General features: G+C 42.7%; 2 protein-coding genes across 6 annotated transcripts in view; one reads left to right on the top strand and one right to left on the bottom strand.

Moving 5' to 3' along the window:
* Positions 1-3,186: 3,186 nt before the first annotated feature.
* PAX9 (paired box 9) lies at positions 3,187-18,949 on the top strand. 2 transcript variants are annotated; one of them, XM_082618616.1, is made up of 4 exons: positions 3,187-3,402; positions 4,158-4,784; positions 7,793-7,935; positions 18,404-18,949. In XM_082618616.1, exons 1-4 carry the CDS (start codon positions 3,399-3,401, stop codon positions 18,512-18,514), a joined length of 885 nt encoding a protein of 294 aa, XP_082474742.1. In that variant the 5' UTR covers positions 3,187-3,398; the 3' UTR covers positions 18,515-18,949. The 2 variants fall into 2 exon arrangements, with proteins under 2 accessions (XP_082474742.1, XP_082474741.1); XM_082618615.1 differs by having other exon boundaries at positions 17,390-18,405.
* Positions 18,950-21,298: 2,349 nt separating this feature from the next.
* The window catches only part of SLC25A21 (solute carrier family 25 member 21), a 501,423-nt gene continuing 498,153 nt past the window's right edge, over positions 21,299-24,568 (bottom strand). For all 4 annotated transcript variants that reach the window (XM_082618620.1, XM_082618618.1, XM_082618619.1 and 1 more), the window contains one exon: positions 21,299-21,857. In XM_082618620.1, the coding sequence (XP_082474746.1) occupies positions 21,796-21,857 (62 nt within the window). In that variant the 3' untranslated portion in view covers positions 21,299-21,795. The remainder of the gene's footprint in view (positions 21,858-24,568) is intronic.

Genomic DNA, 24,568 nt, shown 5'->3' on the forward strand with positions numbered 1-24,568 from the left:
CGCAGGTGACCGCCCGCAGCACTGGGACCGCTGACAGATTTATGAAGACTTTACAGCATCTGGCCTGGGCCCGCAGGGGCAGGGAAGGCGTCCAGCCAAAGAGGTGCAAGGCAGGCTAAAGTTCCCCAGCCGAGACCCCGAACCCGGCCGCCTCTGGGGTCCCGGGCCCGTCTGCCCTCGGGCCGGTGTACACGTCTGTCCCCGCCAGTGTCGAGCGTACGGATTCTCTCCACCTCGTGTAGCCCCCTCCTTCACACCCTCCCGCCCTGCCAGCTTCCAGTCTCCCACTGAGTAAATATTTACCCGGAGAACGGGTCGCTCCTCAGAGGAGGCCTAGACAGCGCCCTGGGAAGGGCTTTTGGCTTCTCCCCGGCCTGTGTCAGCTGCAGACCTTACCGGTTGTGTTTTGGTTTTGGTCTTAAATTTCTTTAGTCGAAATTCTTCCGATCTCTGTGTGATCTCCCGGGTTCAGAGCAGGCAGTAACCAGGGGGCGCTGACCTCAACTGACCCTTGCTTTTTCTCTGCATCCCTACGCCCATCGTTGGTCGAGGCTTACTGGCCCTTACTGTTTCTCTCTCTCTCCCTCCCCCCATCCCTCTCCCCCCCCAACCAATCCCTCTTTTCCCCCCACCAATCCCTCTTTCCCCCCTACCAATCCCTCTTTCCCCCCCTACCAATCCCTCTTCCTCCTCTACCAATCCCTCTTCCTCCCCCTTCAGGTCACTTGTCTCTCATCAGGTCGCCAGCTCATCGGGTGTCGAACTACCTGGCCACAGCACTCAGTGTGCGTCCTGGGAGGGTTCTGCATCAGCCCCTTCCTCTAGGGTTGGGCGCCTCTGTCTGTCCCCTGAAGCTACGACTCCTTTTGCCCCTGGAGCCCGGGCCTCAGGTTGCTGCGGATACACAGTGTCCCCAAACAAGATCCTTTGCCTGCTCTCGGGAATGCGCTGAGCTCACCGGCGTAAAGAGGGCCTGCTGGGCCCTGAGGGGCGCGGAGCAGGGGATCCACCCAGACAAGACCGCGTGCTACCACAGATGGAAATGGAGAGGCATCAGCAAACCTGTGCGGGAAATATGAGGCAACTGAGGGAGTTGGGGGCGAACGAGAGGGAGTTGTGTGTTAGGTCCTCCTAGCCAGATCTCCAAACAATACGAGTCTCTGGATCACTCCAGGCTGATGCTGGTGCTAAAGCCCTCACAGAGCACATAGAAACACATCACAGCACTGGGTCTTGCCAGTCAGAAGGCGAACAGCCTTTTATCAACTTCGCAGCCCTGCATAGTCTGAGAAGCGATCACTGGGCACCCAACAGCTGGGCACAGAGTCCGCGCAGGGGTCGCTACTCAGTGTGTGTCAGCGAGGGGGAAGAGGGGTCGAGGGACTCTTGATCAAGATGCCCAGCACGTTCATTCCTTCGCACAAGCCTCAGGCAAAATCGTATACTCCCCTCAGATACCACAGACTCAACTAAATTGCCCCAAGAAGGAGCTGCTGCTTTTAAAATCTGGGATCCACAAAGGACCTCCGAGTTGTAGAGCACCAGGGGGTGCCACACAACAGGTACTGCGGGTCAGACCGGGGTGAAATCGCTGTCAAGTCAAACTTCGAGATTTTAAACAATTGAAACAGCAACAACAACCAAAAAGGCAGATAAGTTCAAGTATATCTAGTTGTGGGACTTTCCACAAGAACCTGATTGTAAAGAATTAAGGATGGTTAACTTCATAGTTCCTTTATCTTTCAAATATTTCCTACCTGTAAATTTCAACTTAGAGCGCACCCCCGCCATAGAAACCTGAGGATCTGGAGATTACTGTTCGTTTCAAAAAGCACAGCTAATCATGAGTTTTTCCTGGGCTCTTGTCACTTACTGGCCCGGATCAGGCCCAGTCAGCTTCCCTATGTGTAAACCAGAGCCCATCCCTCGGGATTGTGGGACAATCAGCCCGAAACCTATGTGCACAAGAAAGAGCTAACGTATGACTGTCAAGTAGCTGTATCATTATCATCGACCAGAAGCAGTACAAACTCCCAAGTTCATTAAAAATGTTCCCCATCTTGCTTTTGATTTTGATTAGCATTCTCCATAACCGGTACTCAAAATGTGAATAACTTTGACTGCCAAAAAGAATACTGTACACTTTGGATTAGACTTAGCGTGAATGAAAGTGAAAATTCAGAAGGTAGGCTGAACTGCAGGGCCTCTGGCAGCTAGTCAGAAGACGTGAGAATCACACACATGTGCAGGCTCAGTGTTCACCTCCTTGGAACCAAGTCTTTCTCATATTTAAACAAAAGCCCTTTGCAGTGGTTCACTGGTGGGGGAAAACCGGAGAACCTCGGCCGACACCAAGGGCCAGCGGACCAGCAACACGGTTGAGCCCTGCGGCGCGCTGGCTTCCGCAGAGAGTGCCCCATGCGCTGGCAATTGATCGACGTTGGCTGTGTGCTTGCTTTAGCCGCGTGTGGCTACGTTCCTGCTTGGAGTCTAGGCTAGGGTTTTACCCCGCGCTCCTGGATGAACTCCCTAGAGACTGTTGCGGGGCGTTAGTCATGAGGCCGGGGGAGAGGTCTCCACCTGGTGGAAACAAAGGCCTCCATCTCTGGCTTGGTCTCCCCTAATTCTCCTCGTCTCTCCGACGGGCCTACCTTCTCACACCTGGGCTCTGGCCACCTGGCGTAGGCTGGAGTGCGGTAAGACCCGCCGGTAACAGCCATCCTCTCCTGATATCCCCTCGAGGCTTACAGGACAGGCTATTCTAAGAACGCTCACCATCACCACCATCAAAGACGGTGGCGCTCACCTCCCACCTAGAGTTTGAAGTTAAATTCTGAGATGTCCGTCTTTCCCCCAAAGAAGTATTCTCAGCCCCTTCTCCCTTCGAGTCTCTCATATTCAGACCAATCGCTTTCATTTGCTTATTCAGCATTTTTAACAGCCTGACTTTGCTGTCTGTTTGCGCTGCCCCCGGGAAGGTGTCAAACACCTCTTTTCATTGTATTTAGTCACCCAGGTGCAGAGCAAGATTGAAAGAGACAGCGGAAGGACTTTCCCGGACTGTGCTGTCGCTCAACGGACCAAACCAATCATCATGCAGCTTGCCTTCGGGCCCTCCTCTTTGGGGGCGTGTCCCTAGTGAGTGATAGACGGAGCCGCCCGGCCCCGCTCAGCCCAGCCCACGTTGCTGCTTAGATTGAAATGCAGAACTCAAGCCTCTTTCATCGGGGCACAGACTTCCTTTTACTCCTTCCTTTTGCACTCTCGCCGCCTCCTCCCGGGGAGAAGCGGAGGCACCAGCGGCCCGGGGGAGCGACACACCGGGCCACTGAGGCCACGCGAAAAGTTTCTTTCTGGGAGTGTGGAACTGGGGCCCGGCTGGTGTACTGCTCGGAGCAATGGGTGAGTGGCGGCGGGGGACGCTGTCAGAACCGGGAAGGGAGGGAGGGCGAGGGAGGGAGGGAGGGCGCGCGAGGGCGCGCACCACTGAGCGCTCACACTCTCCTTATTGACTTTGCTCGTGTTCCTACAACTTGTAGGAACACGCTAAGGGTCAGCGACGCACAGCAGCTCAGTCTGAACGCGGGCTACTGGGTTGCTGCTGTTGATGCCATTTTCTGATTTCAAGAGTAGGGAGCGGTTGCATCAGCAAGCCCCGCGGTCCCAGTTGCGGACCAAATTTTGTTTCACATACACGCAGACACGGGGTGGGGGGCGGAAAAACGCCAACCAGATAAAAAAGACTAGACTTTGTCTAATTGCGCAGGTCCCAAGGCGGGGCGCTGGGGATCAAGGGGGAGCGGCACAAGGACTTTATCGCCGAGTGGGCGAGAAGGAGCCGCTTGCAGGCGTCGAGACCGATTTCCCCGCCTGCTTCGGAGACTTTTGAGCACTCGGAGAGGCCCTGCGTCTCACCACCACATTTGCGTGTAGCGGCCGCAGGCACTACCGGAATGAGGGAGGAGGGTCTGACTCGACCGCGGTGATTTGCGGCCGTTCCTCAAGGCTCGGGGACCTTACGGTTTGGTGAAAGCCCGGGTCCTTAGTCCGAGGCGGGTGTATCCGCCTTGTCCCATGACGCGCGCGGAGGCCGAGTGGCAAGCGCTTGTCCCAAACTGCGGATGCGCGTCCCCGCGCGCCATGTGTTCGTTTTGCAGAGCCAGCCTTCGGGGAGGTGAACCAGCTGGGAGGAGTATTCGTGAACGGGAGGCCGCTGCCCAACGCCATCCGGCTTCGCATAGTGGAGCTGGCCCAACTGGGCATCCGACCGTGTGACATCAGCCGCCAGCTACGGGTCTCGCACGGCTGCGTCAGCAAGATCCTGGCGCGCTACAATGAGACAGGCTCGATCTTGCCAGGGGCCATTGGGGGCAGCAAGCCTCGGGTCACCACCCCCACTGTGGTTAAGCACATCCGGACCTACAAGCAGAGGGACCCCGGCATCTTCGCCTGGGAGATACGGGACCGCCTACTGGCGGACGGCGTGTGTGACAAGTACAACGTGCCCTCGGTGAGCTCTATCAGCCGCATCCTGCGCAACAAGATCGGCAATTTGGCCCAACAGGGCCATTACGACTCATACAAGCAGCACCAGCCGGCGCCGCAGCCGGCGCTGCCCTATAACCACATCTACTCGTACCCCAGCCCCATCACAGCGGCCGCGGCTAAGGTGCCCACGCCGCCCGGCGTGCCCGCCATCCCCGGCTCAGTGGCCATGCCGCGCACCTGGCCCTCCTCCCACTCCGTCACCGACATCCTGGGCATTCGCTCCATCACCGACCAAGGTAAGGGCTCGGGGACCGGATGTGTGGATGTGCAGAGCTTCCCTCCGCACCCTCTCTGGGGTCTCTGTATCTGAGGCCTCCGGGGGGGCCCGCGTCTATCCCACCGCCTGAGGCTTCTTCCTTTGGGAACGTAAGGGGCCCTCCCATGGGGTGTCCTGATCTCATTAACGTGAAATTCATGCCCTTCGTTTCCTTGCCACACGCAGTCTACTGCCTCATCTCAAACGACCAGACCCACAGCATCCCCCCATCCCCGACACATGGTTCGCATTTTCCACCCTCCCCCGCCTCGCGCGCCGCCGCAGCCTCAGACCAGCTCGCTCACTTGGAGAGCGCCGCCGGGGCCGGACTTGGGGCGCAGCCGGAGAGGCCAGAGCAGGCGTGGGGCTGCCGGCTGCAGACACTGCTGCGGGCAGCTTGTTTGGGGATCAGATGCGGCCGCGAGGAGTCGGGCACACTGTGGAAACTGCAGTGTTCTTCTTGCATTCTGGCAATCAGACCAAATTTGCTCAGGCAGGAAGTTCAAATGTCACCTAATTGGTTTCATTCTTATGCTTCACTTCATTTTCCTCGGAAACGGAGGTCCTGAAGTTACTACTAGTAACTTGCGTGTTACAGCATTGCTCATTCTGGGACTAATTTTCTGCTTTATTTCTCTCTTTGTCCTCCCCCTCCGCCCCCTCCTCCCCCCCCCCTCCCCCCACCCCCGACACTTTTTACCTTAACAGATTTCACTACATATATGTCTTAGGAAGTGGCACCAACCACCGCTGTGACGAAGAGAAAATTCACGGCGATTCCATGCTGTCCTCTTTTCTGTTCTTTCCCGTTTTTCCCGTGCCTGCCGCTTCCCTTTAGGGTCCCCCAGTCCCCGGGAATGTGAGTGGACATCTAGTCCCTGCACGTTTTCAGTGGTGCCTTTCCTTTCTCACCCTTGACCTTGCGTGTGGTGAGTGTCTTTTCTGCTTGCTAAGAACGATTCCTCGAGCCCTTGTGCTTAGTCGGGCTTCCGCAGGAGACCCGAGGTTGTTTTCTTTTACTGCGTTGTTAAAACGGGACAAAACAAAACAAAAACAGCGTTAACTTCTTCCTCGGTAGGGAGAAAAAAAAGTAAAAAACGCCCTAGACGCAGAATTTAAATAATGCAGAGATAAAGAGCCTACCTTCTTAATTTCTCAGCCAGAAGTTTAAAAAGAGCAGAGGAAAAATTAAATAGGAAAAGGGGAAATAGTTCCTTTAATTGTTTCCTGCCTTTCTCGGTTGCCACCACATTGGCACAATTATCTTTTTAAATAATTAAAGCATAGCCCTGATTTCTCATCTTCTTGTTTTCTGACTGTGACTTTACAAGATCCTTCTAAGAGCCTGGTTTTGTCTTGTTCGGAGCTGGTTGGAGCTTTAGTTGGAGAGAGTTTGCCCTTGATTTATAGGATAAACTGACCTCACTGACACTTAAAGGAAGCCCCGGTTCATGGGAAAGTGTGAGATCAGCAGAAATGGGGGCGCGCAGGGGGATCTCAATTTCTTAAGATAACTTCAGGCTTGTGCCCACCGATTGCCTTTTGTCTGGGAAGGCAAGAAGAGACTGGCAGTTCTGGGCCAAAATACAGTTTCCTGGTGCAAATTGGAACACAATCTAATTCTTTGGAGAGGGGGAGGCATAGTGAAAAAAAGACTGACAGAGTTGAAAAGAAAACTTTTCTTCCCTAGGGAGCCTACAATCAGACCAAATGTCAGTTGAAAAAGTATTAGATTATGGAGAGGAGCAACTCTTCATTCTACATGTTGTTGATTCTGGATGCCAGCTTTTAACAACCTGTTTTCTGACAAATCCGTGAATATAAAATGATTAGTTCTACCAATGATCGTTTCTACAAAATGATTGCCCCTTTGAAGCACTGTATCAGATGGAAGTATTTAAAATCAAGTCGTAGTAGCGTTGTCAAACTTCATTCAGTCCTCCACCCATGGGTCCCAAAGACCAACTGCTCATAGTTTTCAAATATCTTCTCTTTAAAATTCTACTTGCTCACTTAAAGATGCCAGTGATTCAATATGTACACCTCTAGGTATCGTGGTAATCAGTTTACGCCCGTATAATTTTCTTTGCATCTCTATTAAAAACATAAAGGATAGCTGATGGCTTTACTTCTTTTCCAAAATACTTATACTGTAATTATCCTAACCTTTTGTTTCACTGAAAAAGAAAACCTATAACCTTACCTCTGACACTGGTGGCATTTACAGTGGTAACTGTAGTATTTATTTTTTAAGTCATATGCACATAACCTCATGTATTTAATGTGTAGAGATAGAGCATCAAGGGTAGTCTCACACAAGGTAGGCACATACGGAAGGCAGAAACCTGTGCACCTATGTTTTGCATGTATATTGTGGGCATCCTTTAGTTATTTGTTTGCAAAGGACTTTGCAGGTTTTTTGTTCCATCTGTTGACATAAGTACTAGATCTCCACAGCACAGTGAGCACTTTTCTGGATGTCTCTGAGAGCCAGCATAGGCGCGGTTAGGCCTGGGAGACCCTCTCTCCCTTTTCAGTTGGCACCAGTCTCAGAATTTTGTCGAACCCCAGTCGACCCTGGGTCAGGATTGGGACCATGGCTTAGGAATGGGGAGAACGGCGCATCCAGTTTCACGGGTTCTTTCCCCGATTTGGGAAAACTGGGGGAAAATTCTCAGATTCCTTCCACTCGTTTCCCCGGGGGAGCGAGGAGGGGAGGAGGTAATCAAAAGCCGGATGAAAAAGAAAAACGTATCTTTCCGCGGGCGTGGGGGGAGAGGGCGGGGAGAGGCCTACTTCGAGGCGAGTCACCCTTGGCCGGGCCCTGGGCTCCCGGCCGGAGGGGCCGTTCCCGCACCCCTGGGAGGCGGAGGGCAGGGGGCCGGCAGAGGTCGCAGCCCTCGCGCTCGCGGGTCGCGGGTTCGCAGCCGGTCTCAGGAGGGGGCGCGCGGTTGGCCCTCCAGCCTGACGCCCTCTCCTCCTCCCCAGGAGTGAGCGACAGCTCCCCCTACCACAGCCCCAAGGTGGAGGAGTGGAGCAGCCTGGGCCGCAGCAACTTCCCCGCCGCCGCCCCGCACGCGGTGAACGGGCTGGAGAAGGGGGCCTTGGAGCAGGAAGCCAAGTACGCTCAGGTGAGAAGGCGAGGGCCCCGCCGGGTGGGCCGCTGGGGTTCGGGCGACGGAGGCCCCGGGCCCCTCTCGGAGCCTCGACCGAGGAGAGGCCCAGGTCCACTCCCCGTGGCGGCCACGAGCCCCAGGCCGGGGTGATGGGGGCGGGATGGAGGCCCGGACCCACGAGGGCGTAGTGAGGCCTCGACCCCCGCGGCCCTGGAAACGCCTCCGGGCCTGCTCGGCCGCTGGAGGCGCGGGGAGGTCGCGCCAGAAGCCCTTTCCGCGGCTCGCGTCGGGGTACACTTACCCGGGAAGGCGCCTCCGAGGGGCCGGGAGAGCGTCCGTGGGTTCCCAGCTGCGCGCGGGACGAGCGGTCTGCACGCCCCTGGGCGCGCCGCTGCGGCTCCTCCCGCGCGGGCGGTCCGCGGCTCCCAGAGAACGGGCGCGCGTGGCTGGTCCTGCGACGGCGAGGAGAGGGCAAGCAGATAAACTGCGTAAAGATACCATTTCCCGATTAAAGGTCACGTCGTAATCTCCCCAGGGAGGTTAGTGAGAAAACCTCAAATTATACGGACCGGCTGTGGACCGCTTAATTTTTCTTTCCCTCTCTCCCTCCCCCGACTCTCCAAAAGAAAAATTAAAACACCCGTGTTTTTTTTTTTCCTTTGAGAAAAACTAAGCAACCACCACAACAAAAGCCCAAGAGTTTTGAGTCTATATTCATCACCACGGTAGAGTCAGGAGTTCAAAGCTCTCAAAAAAGCAAACAACAACAACAAAAACAAACCTGGACCTTAAAACAGCTTAAGGTTTCTTTGAGCAGACCTGTGTAGGTTTGCAAATTTATTCATACCAAACTCCAATTCCAAAGCCTCAAAATACCCAGTTTTCATTTTATTATTTTGAAATCTTAAAATTTTTAATGTTTTCTTATCTGTTAAAATAAACTTTTTAAGCGCAATGGAACTTGCAACGTTTATTCAATTGGGAAAAAAAATCCTAGTCTTTATTTTCCCTAACAAACCCCATTTTCAGTTCCTCTTCCCTCCCTTATTTTGTTAAAACAGAATCCCATATATATTAGTAGCTCTCCCATGACAAATATCACAGAAAATAGCAGCAAGGAAGGAGGGTCCCTTTCCTGAATCTCCTTCTACTGTAAAGAATGCCAAAGAGAAATTGTAAGAAAGAACAATTGTAAGAAAGAATTACCTTCCACAGAAGAGCAGGTAATTCGTAAAGAAGAGGCATTATGTACAATGGCACCATTGCCACTTACTCAAGTTATTAACCTTTTAGAGCCTCCATTTTTTTCATCTATAAAACAGGGAAATAATAGGGCCAACCTCAAGAGATGTGAAATTTCAATGAGATAATGCAACCATAGGGCACATAGTAGGCATTCATTAAATATTACTATGATAGAAATGGCGTTAGAGATTGACTCAAAAAACAAGAAATTTTTTCTTTTGTCAGAATATACTTTGGTCAGCCAGCTCATAGTCAAAAAGTGTCAAGGTATTTTGTTACAAACAAAAGAGCATCTATAAAGCACCTAGCGTACAGAGTAGTAAGCATTTAATTGGTGCTCAGTAATGTTTATTAGGTCTTCATTTCCTGGAATAACATTGTGAAGTACAGAGTTGAAAATAAAGGTGTCTAATTCCCACATGTAGTTGATGAACCCAGTTTATATATAAAGCAGTGTCATAATCCAAAAATCTTTATGATTACTTTTATTTTTACTCCCTTGAATTACAGACCTAGTATATTATCTTGTTTAGAAATGGTTAGTTAATACATACACTTCAAAATGAAACTAATCAATTTAAAATAAAAATAGAACACTGTGTCAAGTAATCTATCCTGTGTATTCTGAACATTAAAAATCTATTACATTTTATACAGTGAATATCAAGTCATTTAATTATCAGATTTATAAGGGTAAGTAACTTAAATAAGTGGCCAAATAATTATTGTTCTAAGTGCCTGAGGACAAGTTAAAATTTTTTTGCAGAAGAAAAAGACATTTGTATCAAACTTTCATTTGGAAAGTTCTTAATGACAATGTGCTAATCTTCTGCATTGCCATGTAGCAAGATAATACAAACGATGTAAAATATCAAAACTTGAAAAATTTCTGTGCATAATGAAATCAGCAGCTACTCTATTATAATTATCAAAATAGTGCTTAATGCTGAAGGTGTGCTAAGTAGACACATACACTTAGACTGTGTCATTTTGTGAGCAGTTTTGAAATTTAGATGTTGATTTCCTTGGGGGTAAAATTATACATTAAAACTTGCTCATAAACAAACATGCAAATGTAAGGTGTGTTGTGTGTGTGTATTCCATACATATATGCATTTCCCCTACAAATATTCAAAGGGTAGTTTTATTTTTTTAAAGTTATTTTTCAAAATGTTATCAGCATATGTACATTTCCACAACCCTAGTGTAAACTTAGGTAAAACTTTTCTCTATTTGTATTATAAACAAAAATTGAAAGTCTTTGGCAAAAAAAAATTCTCAAAATTTTTGCACATAATACTTTTAGTGCATTTATGGTTGTTATTAAATAGTGTAGTATTATATAATCTCAGTTTCATTTTAGTATATAAAGGAGGAAATCAAGGGTTCAGGATTATAGGATTTAGAGCATAATCCTTTGTCAGAATATACCTGTAAAATTACCAGAGGGGCTGACTTGACAACTGATCATAGGTTCTATTGATTACTGTAATCTAGAGTTTCTATTTTCAGCTTAAACTGCAAAGAAAGATGCCCGATTGCTAGTAATTAGAACCTTATGCACACATCTATCTTGTTTTTAAAACATTAGTTTAGAATATACAAACTGTACACTTTAATATTACACTGCAATTGATATTTTATAGTGCCATTCTGAAGTCCTTATTGTCTATCTTTGAGGATAGAAGAAAAAGGATATTTATTTTGGCTTTTTTCACCCACATTTAATATTGAACTAGAACTCTTTAATCTCATCTAACTCTGAATGACAATAATGTTCTCTGGTTCCTAATCGCTGGTCCTTTTCTGTGGAAAGTGTAAAACCTCTCTTGAATGCAACTGCATGGCAAAAAAACAAAAACAAAAACATACAGAGAAACATGAGGTTGGAATAGATCTACCCTTATACATGGTACTTAGTGAATTAATGCCTCATTCTAACAGTTTATAAACAGTTGTATAGTTCTTGAAATTTTCTTTGTATAATTGGGCATGCTTTCTCAGAAAAAAATGAATATCTGGTACTCTAATTAAAGTAATCTGAATGGTAGATTTATAATCTTTGGGTATCTTCATTTTGGGGTAGTATACATCAACTCAGACAGCAAGTTTAATATAAAATTAGCTACAAATTGAGATTTCAGGAATGGAGAATAGTCTATAAATACTTGAATTTATGAAAAAGTTCAGAGTTAAATGAGATGCAAAAAGAGTTTAATTTGGAGACATAAATTAATCTGAAATTCATATGAAACATTCATTTGTACATTGTATTTGAAATAAAGATAGTATTTCAGCATCCTGAATATAATTTTCTAGTGCATTATTTAACAGACTGGCTGTCCTTGCAGACACACTGTTCTTGTGAAAATATAAATGAAGTTGCCATGGATTTTTCTTCATATCAAACAAAGTTAACTTTGTGTTAAATAATTTATAATTTTGTAGAGAACGCAATTTTAGGCAAATGCCAGTAGTCTTTGAAATTCATGTTATTTATTATGAAAAATATTCTTTGACCTGATTAACTTTTAACTATGTTTTAAAACAAAATTAATGATTATGTATCGCTAAAATGTGTCATATAAAATACAAAAAAAAAACGATTTAAATTTTTTTCAAGGCTACATCAATTTTAATAACATTTTGGAAAAATAAAGTTTAGAAAAACATTTTAAATACCAGCTTTCCATTACCTAGAGACATTTAGATCTGCAATTATCCATAATTAAGATCCTTTTGGATGAATGTTGAAACCATATTTACAACCCTCATTTCATTTTGTCAGATTTTACTAGGTTATTGAATAACGAATTAAGAAGGGTAGAACAGCAGTCAGAAAAATGATTTTACCAAAAAAGAGAGAGAATCTTGTTTATTTTCAGATATGAAGCTCTTTCTTGCTTATGATATCGAGGTTGAAATTCTAGGTGAAGCATATCTCTATTTGTGGGTGAACCTACTTTATTATAAGGCCAAGGTAAACTGATTTTGTCATAAGGGAAGAACCAGGTAGAACTGATGAGTGGATGAAAGACTGTGGATAGAAGTCTTGGCACTGCTATTTGCATTTTCTTCAGGAGAAAAAATGTTGAGTAGACAACTACCAGCATCTAAAGGATAGTCTATAACATCTAATTGCCAGATAGTTGTCATACCAGTTTTTCACGGTCACAAGTGTTTGGATACTAATGCATTTCCATTTTCTCTGGGGGTGGGGGTGGGGAATAAATGGAATGACCATAAATCAAATAATGAAATAGCTAGGTTACTTTTACTTACCTTTTCAACAGCTTTACTCATTTTGCTTACTTAAAGTGTAATGCTTGTTCTGTGATAAAGGGTGCCCAGTTTTGTTTTGTTTTCTTGTTGTTTTTTAAAAGCAAGAGCAACACATCTTTTGCTTTGAAAAGGCTGCACTAACTTAAGTATACAAATGATTATGAAACGCCTATAATGTGTCCCATTTTGTGGGGATATGAGATGATTAAAGATAAGTCCCTGTCCTCAAATTGTTTACAGTCTAGCTCTCTGCCACTATAGCTTCTCGACATATTCACTTAGGAATGTTTTTGAAAACTGGCAAATCTGTATTTCTAACATTTTAGGACAAATGCAATGAAAACTCATACTTGCATTCTCTCTTGTGATGACCTTAACTAGACTACATTGCATCTTATGTATTTTTTCCAGACTCTCGTTTAATGTCAGTGGGATAAAAATCCATCTTTTTCTAGAAACATTCAACAGAGCAAAGAACTTACTTTTTCCAGGGTATACAGTTTGGTCTATTTTATTTTGTATTAGTAAATCTCATTCTCAGCATTAGGTAGAAGATAGTTTGCCTTAGGGAGGACCCTTGTACAGTTCTTTAGAGGAAAGGATTCTCAGGGCTTTCATGGAAGACCCACATGAAAAAGGGGTTGATGGATTGAGGTTTTATTTATGGAATCTTTAGGTAAAGTCATTTTCAAAAATGAGATTTCCATTACATGCCCATTGCTGGGGTTTCATTTGGAAAATTTGTTTACTCTTCCCTGGGGATTCCATATGTTGGTCAATTTATAAATCATATTTACAATCCAATTAAATAGAGTAATTTAGCATGTTTGCTCCCACTATATTTATGGTGTACATTTGGTAGTCTCTACTCAGCCTAACTAGCTTTTCAGATTAATTACATGCCCTTCACTGAAAACATTAAACAGATTTGGGAAGTTTAAGTCATATACTCTTTTATTGGAAAGAATAAACAAACATCAATGCTACCTGTAGTTGTTTTCCTTTGTGGTGGAAAATTTTACTCTTTCAGTGATTGCATCATAAATAACAGTTACTTTACCTGGTAGAGATTTATACCTGTTACTAATGTCCTGTTTCAAAATTAATAGTGAGAAAATTGATGTGTTTATTGAGTTACTAGAATGAATGAATAGTGAAGGTGGCAGGTACGTTTTAGTTAAAGCATGTTTGTTCTCTTGCTCGTGCCATTTTAAAAAATTTCTAAATCTGAACTTTGAAAGTAAAAAGGGAAATTAAGACAAAACTTTTCCACCCCAAATCTAGGTCATAATTTAACCTGAGGGAAAGCTAAGAGCTATTTTTAAACTGTTTCAGTTTAAAGATTTCTTTTTTCTTTTTTTTTTTTTTGTGGTACACGGGCCTCTCACTGTTGTGGCCTCTTCCGTTGCGGAGCACAGGCTCCAGACGTGCAGGCTCAGCAGCCATGGCTCATGGGCCCAGCCGCCTCGCGGGATGTGGGATCTTCCCGGACCGGGGCACGAACCCATGTCCCCTGCATCAGTAGGCAGACTCTAAACCACTGCGCCACCAGGGAAGCCCTGTTTTTTCTTTTAAGCATACACTTTATTAGCCTCCCCTTGCCTTTTTCTACAAGACGAGGATGTCAAACCTCTCTGAGCTTCCCTTCCCAACTTTCCTTTCTGCAGTACACAGGGGCCCACATCACTAAAATGACTGTAAATATATTGCAGATTTTAGAGAACTTTGAAATATTTCATACTAATAGGACTAACAGCATAAAAAACAAGTTTGCCTTAACAGAAAATGGACAAATCTGGAAAGAACTCTTAGTGTTTTTTACACCTGACAAATGTCGTTATGGAGTAAGTAAGGCACCTGAAGGTAACAGGGGCCTAAATCCAACATTTTCCCTCCCCCCAAATCCTAGGAGCATTATCTAAAATGAGAGTCCAGTCCAGCCTGGCTTCTCAGGGAGAACATCTCTGGGCAAAAAGAAGTGGACCCATGTAAGGGATTGTGGACACTACATCAGAATGGCTGAAGAGCCCCAAATAAAGGGGTCACATCAGGGAGCAGTGGTTACAAGGGCAAGGGTGTAAGGAAGGGAAAGGCACTATAACAAAGCAAGTATTTCAGAGAGAAATGTAATGTTGAATGATAGAAAAATTATAAAGAAAACAGAAGGAGTAAGAAAAACTTAGCTGTGATGAAAAATAGAACTCACCAATACATTTTTTTCTGCTAGTGTATTACTAAACAATATGCTGTTTCTGTATTATACTAAATAATCTAACCTATGTACTTGGAAAATGTTAAGCAAAGGTTTTCATTGTTTTAAAAGTAATTTCAACCTTAACATTCTTATTTTATGATTCTTGGTGCACATGGGCACAAATAGTATAAAATATTAATTAATGCTAGAATGGAAGAGGCCAAATATAGATGCAAACACCTTTCCATAACTGAATTGGATCAATCCCTTTCCAAACTAATTTCTCTTAGGTTATTGGGAAAATTCTAGATAATAATGATCAGAAATAAAATCTCTATGCAATGCTAAATTTCTTCTGCAATTTGACAGTTGTCTATCTTCATATTCATCTGTTGAGAGCCTTGAAGTGTATCTTTTTTGAGCCATTTTCTAATGAGCCATTTTCAGAAAGAAGGAAAAACAGTTTCTTTTAGAAGTTAAGAAACAGAATTAGGATCTAAGAATGAGAATCAGGTTCTAGAAGAGGAAAGAGTCTTTTACCAGAAAAGATGCTCTAGTCTGAAGTTAAATTGTATCTATCTTTTAATTGTCTGAGAGAGTAGCATGATTTGCTACAGAGGATCCTGCAGCAGACAGGGATGATAATTTCTTTTAACACATGGCCATGGACTTGCTGATTGGCCTAGGGTAAATGGCTAAACTCCTTAATCTATATTCTTTTGTATAAAAAGGGGATAATATTTCATTTATATTCAACAGGGATGTGCAATGGCTTCTTTGTTAAAAAACAAAGCATCATCCTTTGTAATACATTTTAATTTCAATTGAACATCGCATTGTTCTCATTATAAATTATCTTGTAATTATTATAAACTCAATAGGTTAAAATGAGATACAATTTGTCAGTTCCAATTATTCGATAAAATATGTTGGATATTTCTTAGTGCTTGGGACATAGGACAGATTCAGGAAACCTCAGTTTCCTTTCCTCTTCCCCATTTTTCAAATAACAAGCACTCTGACAAAAAGAACATGAGGTGTGTCTTCTTATAGAACTACGCAAAGTTAACTCCTCTTTTATTCTTATTTTGTCAGAAATCTACAAGTAGTGTTAAATCACATTCATGTATATATTCTACTCCATGCATTACTCTAAATTGAGAAAATCATTTTTGAGACCCTACTGTTGCATTCTCATAGATGTGGAAGTGAAAATAGTAACCAAATGAATTAAATTAGAAAACAATTTCTGTGTTGCAATTGAATTGGAAAAAGTATCCAACATATGTCTGCTTTTCTTACCTCTAAGGCTTAAATTGGTTTTATTAATAATATTTCTATTATTTACATTATAGTTTCATTAGGAAATATGGTGATATGTTTATTTATTCACATCACTGCCAGGAAACAGGATTTTCTTTATTTCTAAACAATGTAGAAATGTTTTAAAAATTTTAATTAATTTTTGGCTGCATCGGGCCTTCGCTGCTGTGCGGGCTTTCTCTAGTTGTGGTGCGCGGGCTTCTCCTTGTGGTGGCTTCTCTTGTTGCAGAGCACGGGCTCTAGGCGCGCGGGCTTCAGTAGTTGTGGCACACGGGCTCAGTAATTGTGGCCCGTAGGCTCTATAGCGCAGGCTCAGTAGTTGTGGTGCATGGGCTTAGTTGCTCTGCCGGGTGTGGGATCTTCCCGGACCAGGGCTCAAACCTGTGTCCCCTGCATTGGCAGGCGGATTCTTAACCACTGCGCCACCAGGGAAGCCCCAACAATGTAGAAATTCAGGGGGAAAAATGAAGTTAGTTGAAGAAGGATGCCGAGTATTCATGCCAGAATGAGGATTAGAAATCAGGGTGTTTTTGGTGTTGTTAATAGTAACGATACCAACAATAATTTATTGGTTGCCAAGAGAACACTGGCTTCTAGGCAGACTTGCCTGCCAGCGTTGCTGCATTTTGTGTGCAAACTAACATTTTACATTTAAATTCACTTCAAGAGATTTATCCATGTGGCTTCTAAAAATTCAGATCACAGGGCCCTAAAACTTAGCAAGCAAATTTTCCAATTTCAAAACCACGCATATGCGATTCTTTTATATTCTGACAGTTTCTTTTTTGATAAAATAGCTCTGGAAAATATACCCCCAATTGTCATTAAAAAACCCTTCTAGACAAACTGCCTGATTTTGCATGTCCTTTGTCCAACAAGCATTTTCAACATGGTGTTTTAAAATATGGCCCACGTTTTACTTAACAAAGGTCATGCTCATTTTGAGTTTCTAAAGTGACAGCCCACACTCTGCCCTTCTTTACTGGAAATGAAAGCTATACCAACCAGGCCCTTCACAAATGCCTCAACAAAAGAGTCAAACAAAACTGAAGTATGGGGAGGGTTGACAAAGGCAGATAGAGAGCTGAATGGATTCTAAGAGTACTTAATCACAATTAATTCTTTTCTCACCCTGCATTTCCTTCCTATAATTCCAAGTAGCAAAAGCAAATACTGTGAATTTTCTGGTTGTAGCCTCCTCAAAATCTTTGTGGAAAGAATATGTTTAAGTAGCAAGACTGTAAATGCGTTTAGAATATAAAAAGAGTCAAGTCTAAACAACAACAACAAAAAATCAGAAAGTAGGGTCAGAATATTGTTAGTTACTACTCAGAACTGACATTCTGCTTCTTTCTAAGAACTCGTGAAATGTCAACCGCTCTAACGTGATTATTTTCACCTCTTCTCTTTTCCTACTCCTCTTAGGCACCAAATGGTCTCCCAGCTGTAAGCAGTTTTGTGTCAGCATCCAGCATGGCTCCTTATCCTACCCCAGCCCAAGTGTCGCCTTACATGACCTACAGCGCTGCTCCTTCTGGTTATGTTGCTGGACACGGGTGGCAACATGCCAGTGGCACCCCACTTTCCCCCCACAACTGTGACATTCCCGCGTCGCTGGCGTTCAAGGGAATGCAGGCAGCCCGAGAAGGTAGCCACTCTGTCACGGCTTCTGCACTCTGATGGGAGATTACGTCTGCCGCAGCTTCACCCGAGTCCCCCCGCCCCATCTCGGCACACCCTCCCCTTCTTCCCTGGTCTCAGATCCCACCCCTCTGCCCTCCAACCCTCCTGCCTCGAAAGCTGGCTTTACGGACTCACATCCTCTGTGCTGATGACCCTTAAATATCTCTTACCGTAACTTCTCTCTCACAGAACACCTGACATGACTGTAGGAGTTAAAAACAAAAGCAATGTTAAGGACTGAACGAGACGTTTGTGTTGGCCACACACTGTTTTAACGTAGTGAAGAAACCTGCACCCCTCAAAGGGCTTAAGGAACTTTTAAAACTAGTCTTTGGTGAAACCACATGTGTATATTTATTCTAAATCAACCTGAACTTCTGAAATGTGCAATTGTTGAGATTTTGCAAAATCAATAAAAGAAAATAGGTATAGAAAAAGTTATGCTACGCCCTCTAATCAAATAAGGTAACAAAATAATCCTTAATTCCTCATTAGGAAACCAATCAATAATTGACTTGAGTGATCTGTAGTTTATTTTTAACAGATGGCATATTTTGTTGGAAAATATATGTATAACTTAAGCAATATCTGAATTTAGCTCCTCCTGGTGTTTTGACTTGGTTCCAAATACAATAATGTTTATACTTTCTATTAGTTTGTAAATATGGACTCTGGTGCATTTGTGTTTTCATTCCATGGGATAGGCCCCTCCTCTGCCCCCACCCCTCTCTATTTTTTTCCTTTCTTTTTGCAAAGGTGACTTTCCGGCAATGTCTTTGTCTCTGTTTGGTGGTGGGCTGCTCAGGCTCCTGGACCTGGACTTGCCCCAGATTTTGTGTGTGCAGTGAAGGCTTCGACATCTCATGAAGGACATTTTCTTTCTACAACAGAGGACTCAAAACACAGATAAAACAAGCCAGTCTCCCATTTTGTATCCCAATCAAACAACACACATGCCAAGCATATAAAGACAAGAGGGTGGAAAATATCTGAACAAGGCTCTACAGGAAGTCACTTAGAAACTTAAGTTTAATGTGAAATGCTTTGCAAAGACACTTAAAATGAACTTTATGTTAAGAAAACCACTGTGAAACTAAATTGTACTGTTATTGTTGGCTTACCTGTGTGTTCAGCAATCTCAGCCCCAAATTACGTTGTAATTTAAAGACAATGGAAAATTCTGCTCTAATGAATGTAAAAATGGCTTGCTGTGAAGTTTACATTGTTGTACAGAAGCATGTTTCACGTGTAGGTAAACTGGTGGTGGTATTAGAAATACAAATGCTATTTAATTTTTAAAAATTCCCTTTATTCATTTCTGGAGTTACAGGACACAGTTTAACTGATGGATCTTTCTAAACCAATTTGTTTTTCACTTTAGTGTTAATCATAGAGCTGAGAGGGGTGTGTGTGTGTGTGTGTGTGTGTGTGTGTGTGTGTGTGAGAGTGAGAGAGTATGTGGTTATGTGTTGTATTTTAAAACAGTTGATTTTCTTGGGCAAAATTCTACCGTTTTAATTGCTTCTGTTTAGAAAGTTCTTCCTGCTTGGCAATATAGGCTTGAAAATACGTTTTTAAAACATTGGTACAATTCGTCTATTGGAAGATTAATATATTGCGTGTTTTTTGGTATTAATTCTGTGCAATAACAGGGCACATCACTAGATATGGATGTTAAAGATGCGTTCGTTAGGTGATTTTGATTTCTTCCATTCTGTGCTGTGCACAGCCCACATGGCAATCCAGTTCTGTCACATCGGTTTCATGGCCTCATCTAAAACTCAGATGGCTAGATTAGCTAGGTTTTCAAATCACCAGGATATAAACAGTAAGCAGATTTCTGACACACAAGCTATGTTCGAGGAACTGCTTTTTTCAAGCAGCAGATATCTCATAGAGAGCTTTGAACTGCATTTATTTCTAAGGCAACCGAAATTCAGTGCTGCAAACAGAGGATTATAACTTCAGGAGAAGAATAAGCAGAATGAGCAGATGAACTCTCAGGGCCGTAGTCTTCCTTTGATCTTGTAAAGCTCCTATTGACATCTGGAGTTCCCAGTCTGGTGAGAAAATAGACTATAAACCAAATGGAACAAAATACCAGTCCAATATTTTGGTGGAGACTTTAAAACCACACTGTACAGGGACTCTCCTGCCATGCAGAAAAACTGACATAAGGTACAGAATTATTCCTTATCAGATGTTTTTAGGCGGCTATTAGGAGTCTTTAAAAAATATCAATTGTTTGTATGGAAACATAACTAAATGTTATTTTCTTTATCTAAATTAAGAAATCTCTTGTTATTATGCTATTTATATATTTTTTCTGGTTCTTGTATCTTTAAAAATCTAATATTAATAGTATCAAAGTTTTCCTTTTCTTTTTTTCCCTAGGTTTTAGCAACAGTGAATTCACATGGAGTAAATTGAAAAAGAGAACGCCCCAATACAATTGGCTATTTAAAGCACATTATGATTTAAAGCTACTTTTAAAAATGAGAGAAGAAAAGTGGGATGGGATATGGGGTTGTTTGATTTTTAAAACATTATCATTATTGGTTACTGTTGACATATTTCCTCTGATTCTTAGGGGGTAAAAGTGTTGTTTTTAACCTGGCAAATGCACTCTTCAGAGATCCTTTTCCATCCCATCCACATGGAGAGGTTAAAGGTTCAATTTCATGGCCTCTATGCAGGCAGTGCTCTCTTTCACAGAAGGCAAGAGTATTACCTGAAGGATAGAATGCAGTTGGACAACAGACACATTCTTATTTCTCTTGTTTTGTCCTACTTTTAACGACCCTCATTAAATACTGGGCTGAAATATAAATTAAAAAACACGTTGGAAAGGATGTACAACCGAAGGCTGTGTATGTATATACAGTATGTCAAAAAGCCTTTATTTTTATACTTTAAATGCTCTAAATTAATAAAAAGTAATAATTACTATGTTATCTTTCATTTTTTATTTTCAAAATGTTTTAGTGACACAGCTTCATGGTAGAAATATCTTGTAGTAGTTAAGAACAGGTGCCATCTAGAACATGCAGATATTTTTGTTGACTCTAGCTACTGAAGTAGCATCATTTCAGGATGCATATATAAAATTAAGTTTGGTTATATCAACGCCAAGGAGATAATTTTTGGAGTGCATGTTAGTACAGGAATCTTTGGAAATGCTCAGAATGTACTTCTCCTTTGAAACATTTTCCCCTTCATAATACATATTTTAACACTGCAGTTAGTCGACTTCACACCTGAAATCGTCACTTAAAACTAATAACCTAGAAATGTAGTTTTATTCTAAACCATCATTTTTACGAATGGCATAGGTAAGAGTTCTGAACAAAGGTATTTGATGCAAATACAGATAGCACAAACGGGCCCAAGGAGTGGTTCGAATTTGTGATTTAGCATGAAAATATTTCAGCATTAAAACTTGTTTTCAAAGGGAGAGTAGTTTAATATAATTTCATGTTTTATATTTGTCATAAAAGACTTCAAATATGATTTTAAAATATTAACCAATAGTGCAAAATATAAAGTAGATTTAGGAAAATATAGCTGAGTATTATTACTAAAAGAAACAAATTCACATTTTAACATAAAATTTTAAAAGGTCATTTTAATACACTTTAGAAATATTTTCCTTGTATATGATTAAATACTATTTATGGAAGAATTTAATTCCTTATAAAAACTTTAAATTTTGGCTTAATTTTTTTTCACCTTTAAGCACTTCTTGACCTTTTGGGAGAAAATAATCATCAACACAATGAATTTTCCTTGTGAAGCCGTGTAAGAGGAACATAGGTCATAAAATTTATATTGCTTTTATGAAATATATCTGATTTCATGCTATTTTTCTATATTTAGTTTATATATCTCATTGCTTCATAGTAGTAATTTTCTTCTCACAGTTTTATGGATATGACCAAAACGACAGTTTCTAATTATCTAGAGATCATTTTTGAAGTATCAAAATAGGTTTTGTTCTTGAACAAACTGTTTTGCCCTCTATAATTGTGTATAATTGTATAATTATAATTTATCATTGTATCAGCTCAGCTGATCGATATTCTCTTCTTCTCATGGTGCTGTATAATGAATATCCATTATCACAAGGGGGAAAAATACTCTGTAGGCAATCACCAGTTCTCCTGAAGCCATGAATAGGTGTATTCATAAACCAGCAGCATCACTGCACCACCTAGAAAAGAAAAGAGCTGGTTTTTATCCCAAGTCCTGTGAACTTGTGCTGTCTGTCCCACTGGGTTTCTGAATCCCTGGAGTCCGATGCAGCCTTTCAGGCAGAAGCCATTCAGAATCATCAGTTCTCAAGCTCCAACACACAGAAAACTACTGTGGAAAATTCTCAGAGCGAAATCAAGACCATCTTGAGTCTCTAAATACATTTTTTCCCCATGAGTTTCTGTAACTTTCATCATTTCTCATCAGATTCTTTTTCAGGCACTTTTAATTTTTAAAAGTAAGTAAATACAGACACATTTAGTCATGTAAGGGCATGTGGCTTTCCCGCGAACAGAAACCTTCAGATTTGTCATATGTAGGGAAAGGATTTATCTTTTTCAGTTTATAATTAGCATTGCTGTAGTTGCATTCAAGAAGGAAATCTCTAAGATGGTGCTTGATGGATGAGCCTGGTTTTCTCTTACAGCTTTCAAACTGGATTACAATGTGAAAAATAGCTTCTGAGTACTTTTAAAATCTGTATTTCAAAACTTAGATAACTTTCAACCTCCTTTTGTTGCCTTCATTCCTTTCATCTGCCTCAGATATATACGGATTGCACTTGAAAATTTGGTAGTCGGGGTTGAGTGTCATAAGACCATCATTTATCTTGGAAGAGAAGAGTTATATAACTGGCTGCAAAAGAGCTTGCTATGTAATATGTCAACAGGACTATGATATGGAAAACAAGCACTGAGGCTGCTGAATACTTAGACATCGGGAGGAGCATTTGCATGTGGATGATTTTGTGTTCTGTCTGATGCACTAAATAGCACATATTCTGTGCCCTTTAAGATATTCTCTATCCTTTCATGTCTATGTGAACAATATTACAAAATCAAAGTGTGGACAAACAGCAGAAACTAACACAACATGGTAAAGCCCAATTTAAAAAAATGTGGACAAATATCCAGAGTACAACTTAGAGAACACTTGGCTGCACGAACAGAAGACTGACTTCTGACAGAAAGAAACAGAACTTGATTTTGATCTTATTTTGTACACACTACCATATGCTTTTTTAAAAAATCTACAGGCTGCACATGTTTGTGTAACCTTATACTAAAGATAATTATCTGCCTGTAATTTTCATTTTTAACCCCTGAAGATACTCTAATAGCCCCCTCTCAGCTGCTGTAGCCCTTTTGGCTCTGGCAAACAAAAAGGGATGCACTACAGAGGGTTGTTAATATGTATGTAATTGCTCTGTTTACTCTTATTAACTGTTCACCATATATGACAAGAACATGCAGAATCGGGTTAGTTTGCAGCCTAGTGATATTTGGAGTTTAAACCACAGACTTCAAGATTCTTCTTTCATGGGAGGTGCTGATCATTAGCCACATAGAGCTGCTAAGGCTGTTATAAAAATAAGATGGGGGCTTCCCTGGTGGCGCAGTGGTTGAGAGTCCGCCCGCCGATGCAGGGGACACGGGTTCGTGCCCGGGTCTGGGAAGATCCCACATGCCACGGAGAGGCTGGGCCCGTGAGCCATGGCCGCTGAGCCTGCACGTCCGGAGCCTGTGCTCTGCAACGGGAGAGGCCACAACAGTGAGAGGCCCGCGTACCGCAAAAAAATAAGATGGGATGCTTCTCTAGAATGAAGGATGAAAATGCCAGGTTCACCCTTCTTTTCTTTTTTACTGTCTCTCGCTCTCCCTCTTTCTCTCTCTTGAAAAAATCTTATCCTTAACTCAAAAGTCTTACCTTTCTCTCTACACCTTTCTTTCCTTTGAGGTTGCTAGGACCTGTATGTTTGGGATGAGAGTGAAGGCCAGGTCCTTGAATGAGATTTCCAGTTATTCACAATTTTGTTCAGCCTGGACAGTATGTTCATAAGAACCCTTTTCATTGGATTTAACACCACAGCAACTCAGGACACCTCATGCAAAAAACACTTAAAAAACCAACCAAACATTTGCAAGCCTCTAACAAAACTTGGGGTCAGATTATTTAAGAGTTTTGGATTAAGGTTCCAGTCAATTACCGTTTTAGCTAAACTCTCCCTGATCGCTCTCCCTTTTCAGGCCCATGCCGTCCTGAGAAAGCTGGATTAGGGCCAGTCCTATGATTTTCTCTAATACTAGGTCTACTAGCAGGTTTTTACTGTGTGGTGAAGGAAAAACACCACATTCTTGAAGAGAGAGTGGCACAAAATCACCAATATTCTTTATCATTGGGTTCGTGTTGACACACGGGCCAATAACAAATAGAAGGCAGGTCTGAATCTCAAATGTGAAGCAAAAATCCACGCTTAAATGCCTAGAAAGGCTGGGATAGATGGATTGGGAACTGTGGAAGTGTTTTCAAAATATACAAAAGTATGAACTGTTCACCAGCTTCAATTTACAGACTGCTGTTCTATATCTCAGGTTGGCAGAAATGCTCGTTCACTGGGCTGAGATTTAAAGGTAAATGTGCATGTGTGTGAGTGTGGCAGGGGAAGGGGACATCAGTGTTCAAAGGGAGGATTGGGAAAGGGAGAAAGGGGAGGAGTAGGAGACAGTTCTGGGGAAGATTTCCAGGATGTCTAAGAAGGTGAGTGTAGCCTGGTTAAATAATATGTGTGGTCTAGTGCATACTTCTGTACTTATTCACAAGGTTGCTTATAATGCAAGACTATTTGTCCAGGTGGTTGAGTCTGCAGCAGTTGCTTTCTTATCTATTTAC

This window comes from Mesoplodon mirus (genome assembly GCF_964341445.2).
Source record: "Mesoplodon mirus genome assembly, chromosome: 4".
Classification (NCBI taxonomy): Eukaryota; Metazoa; Chordata; class Mammalia; order Artiodactyla; family Ziphiidae; genus Mesoplodon; species Mesoplodon mirus.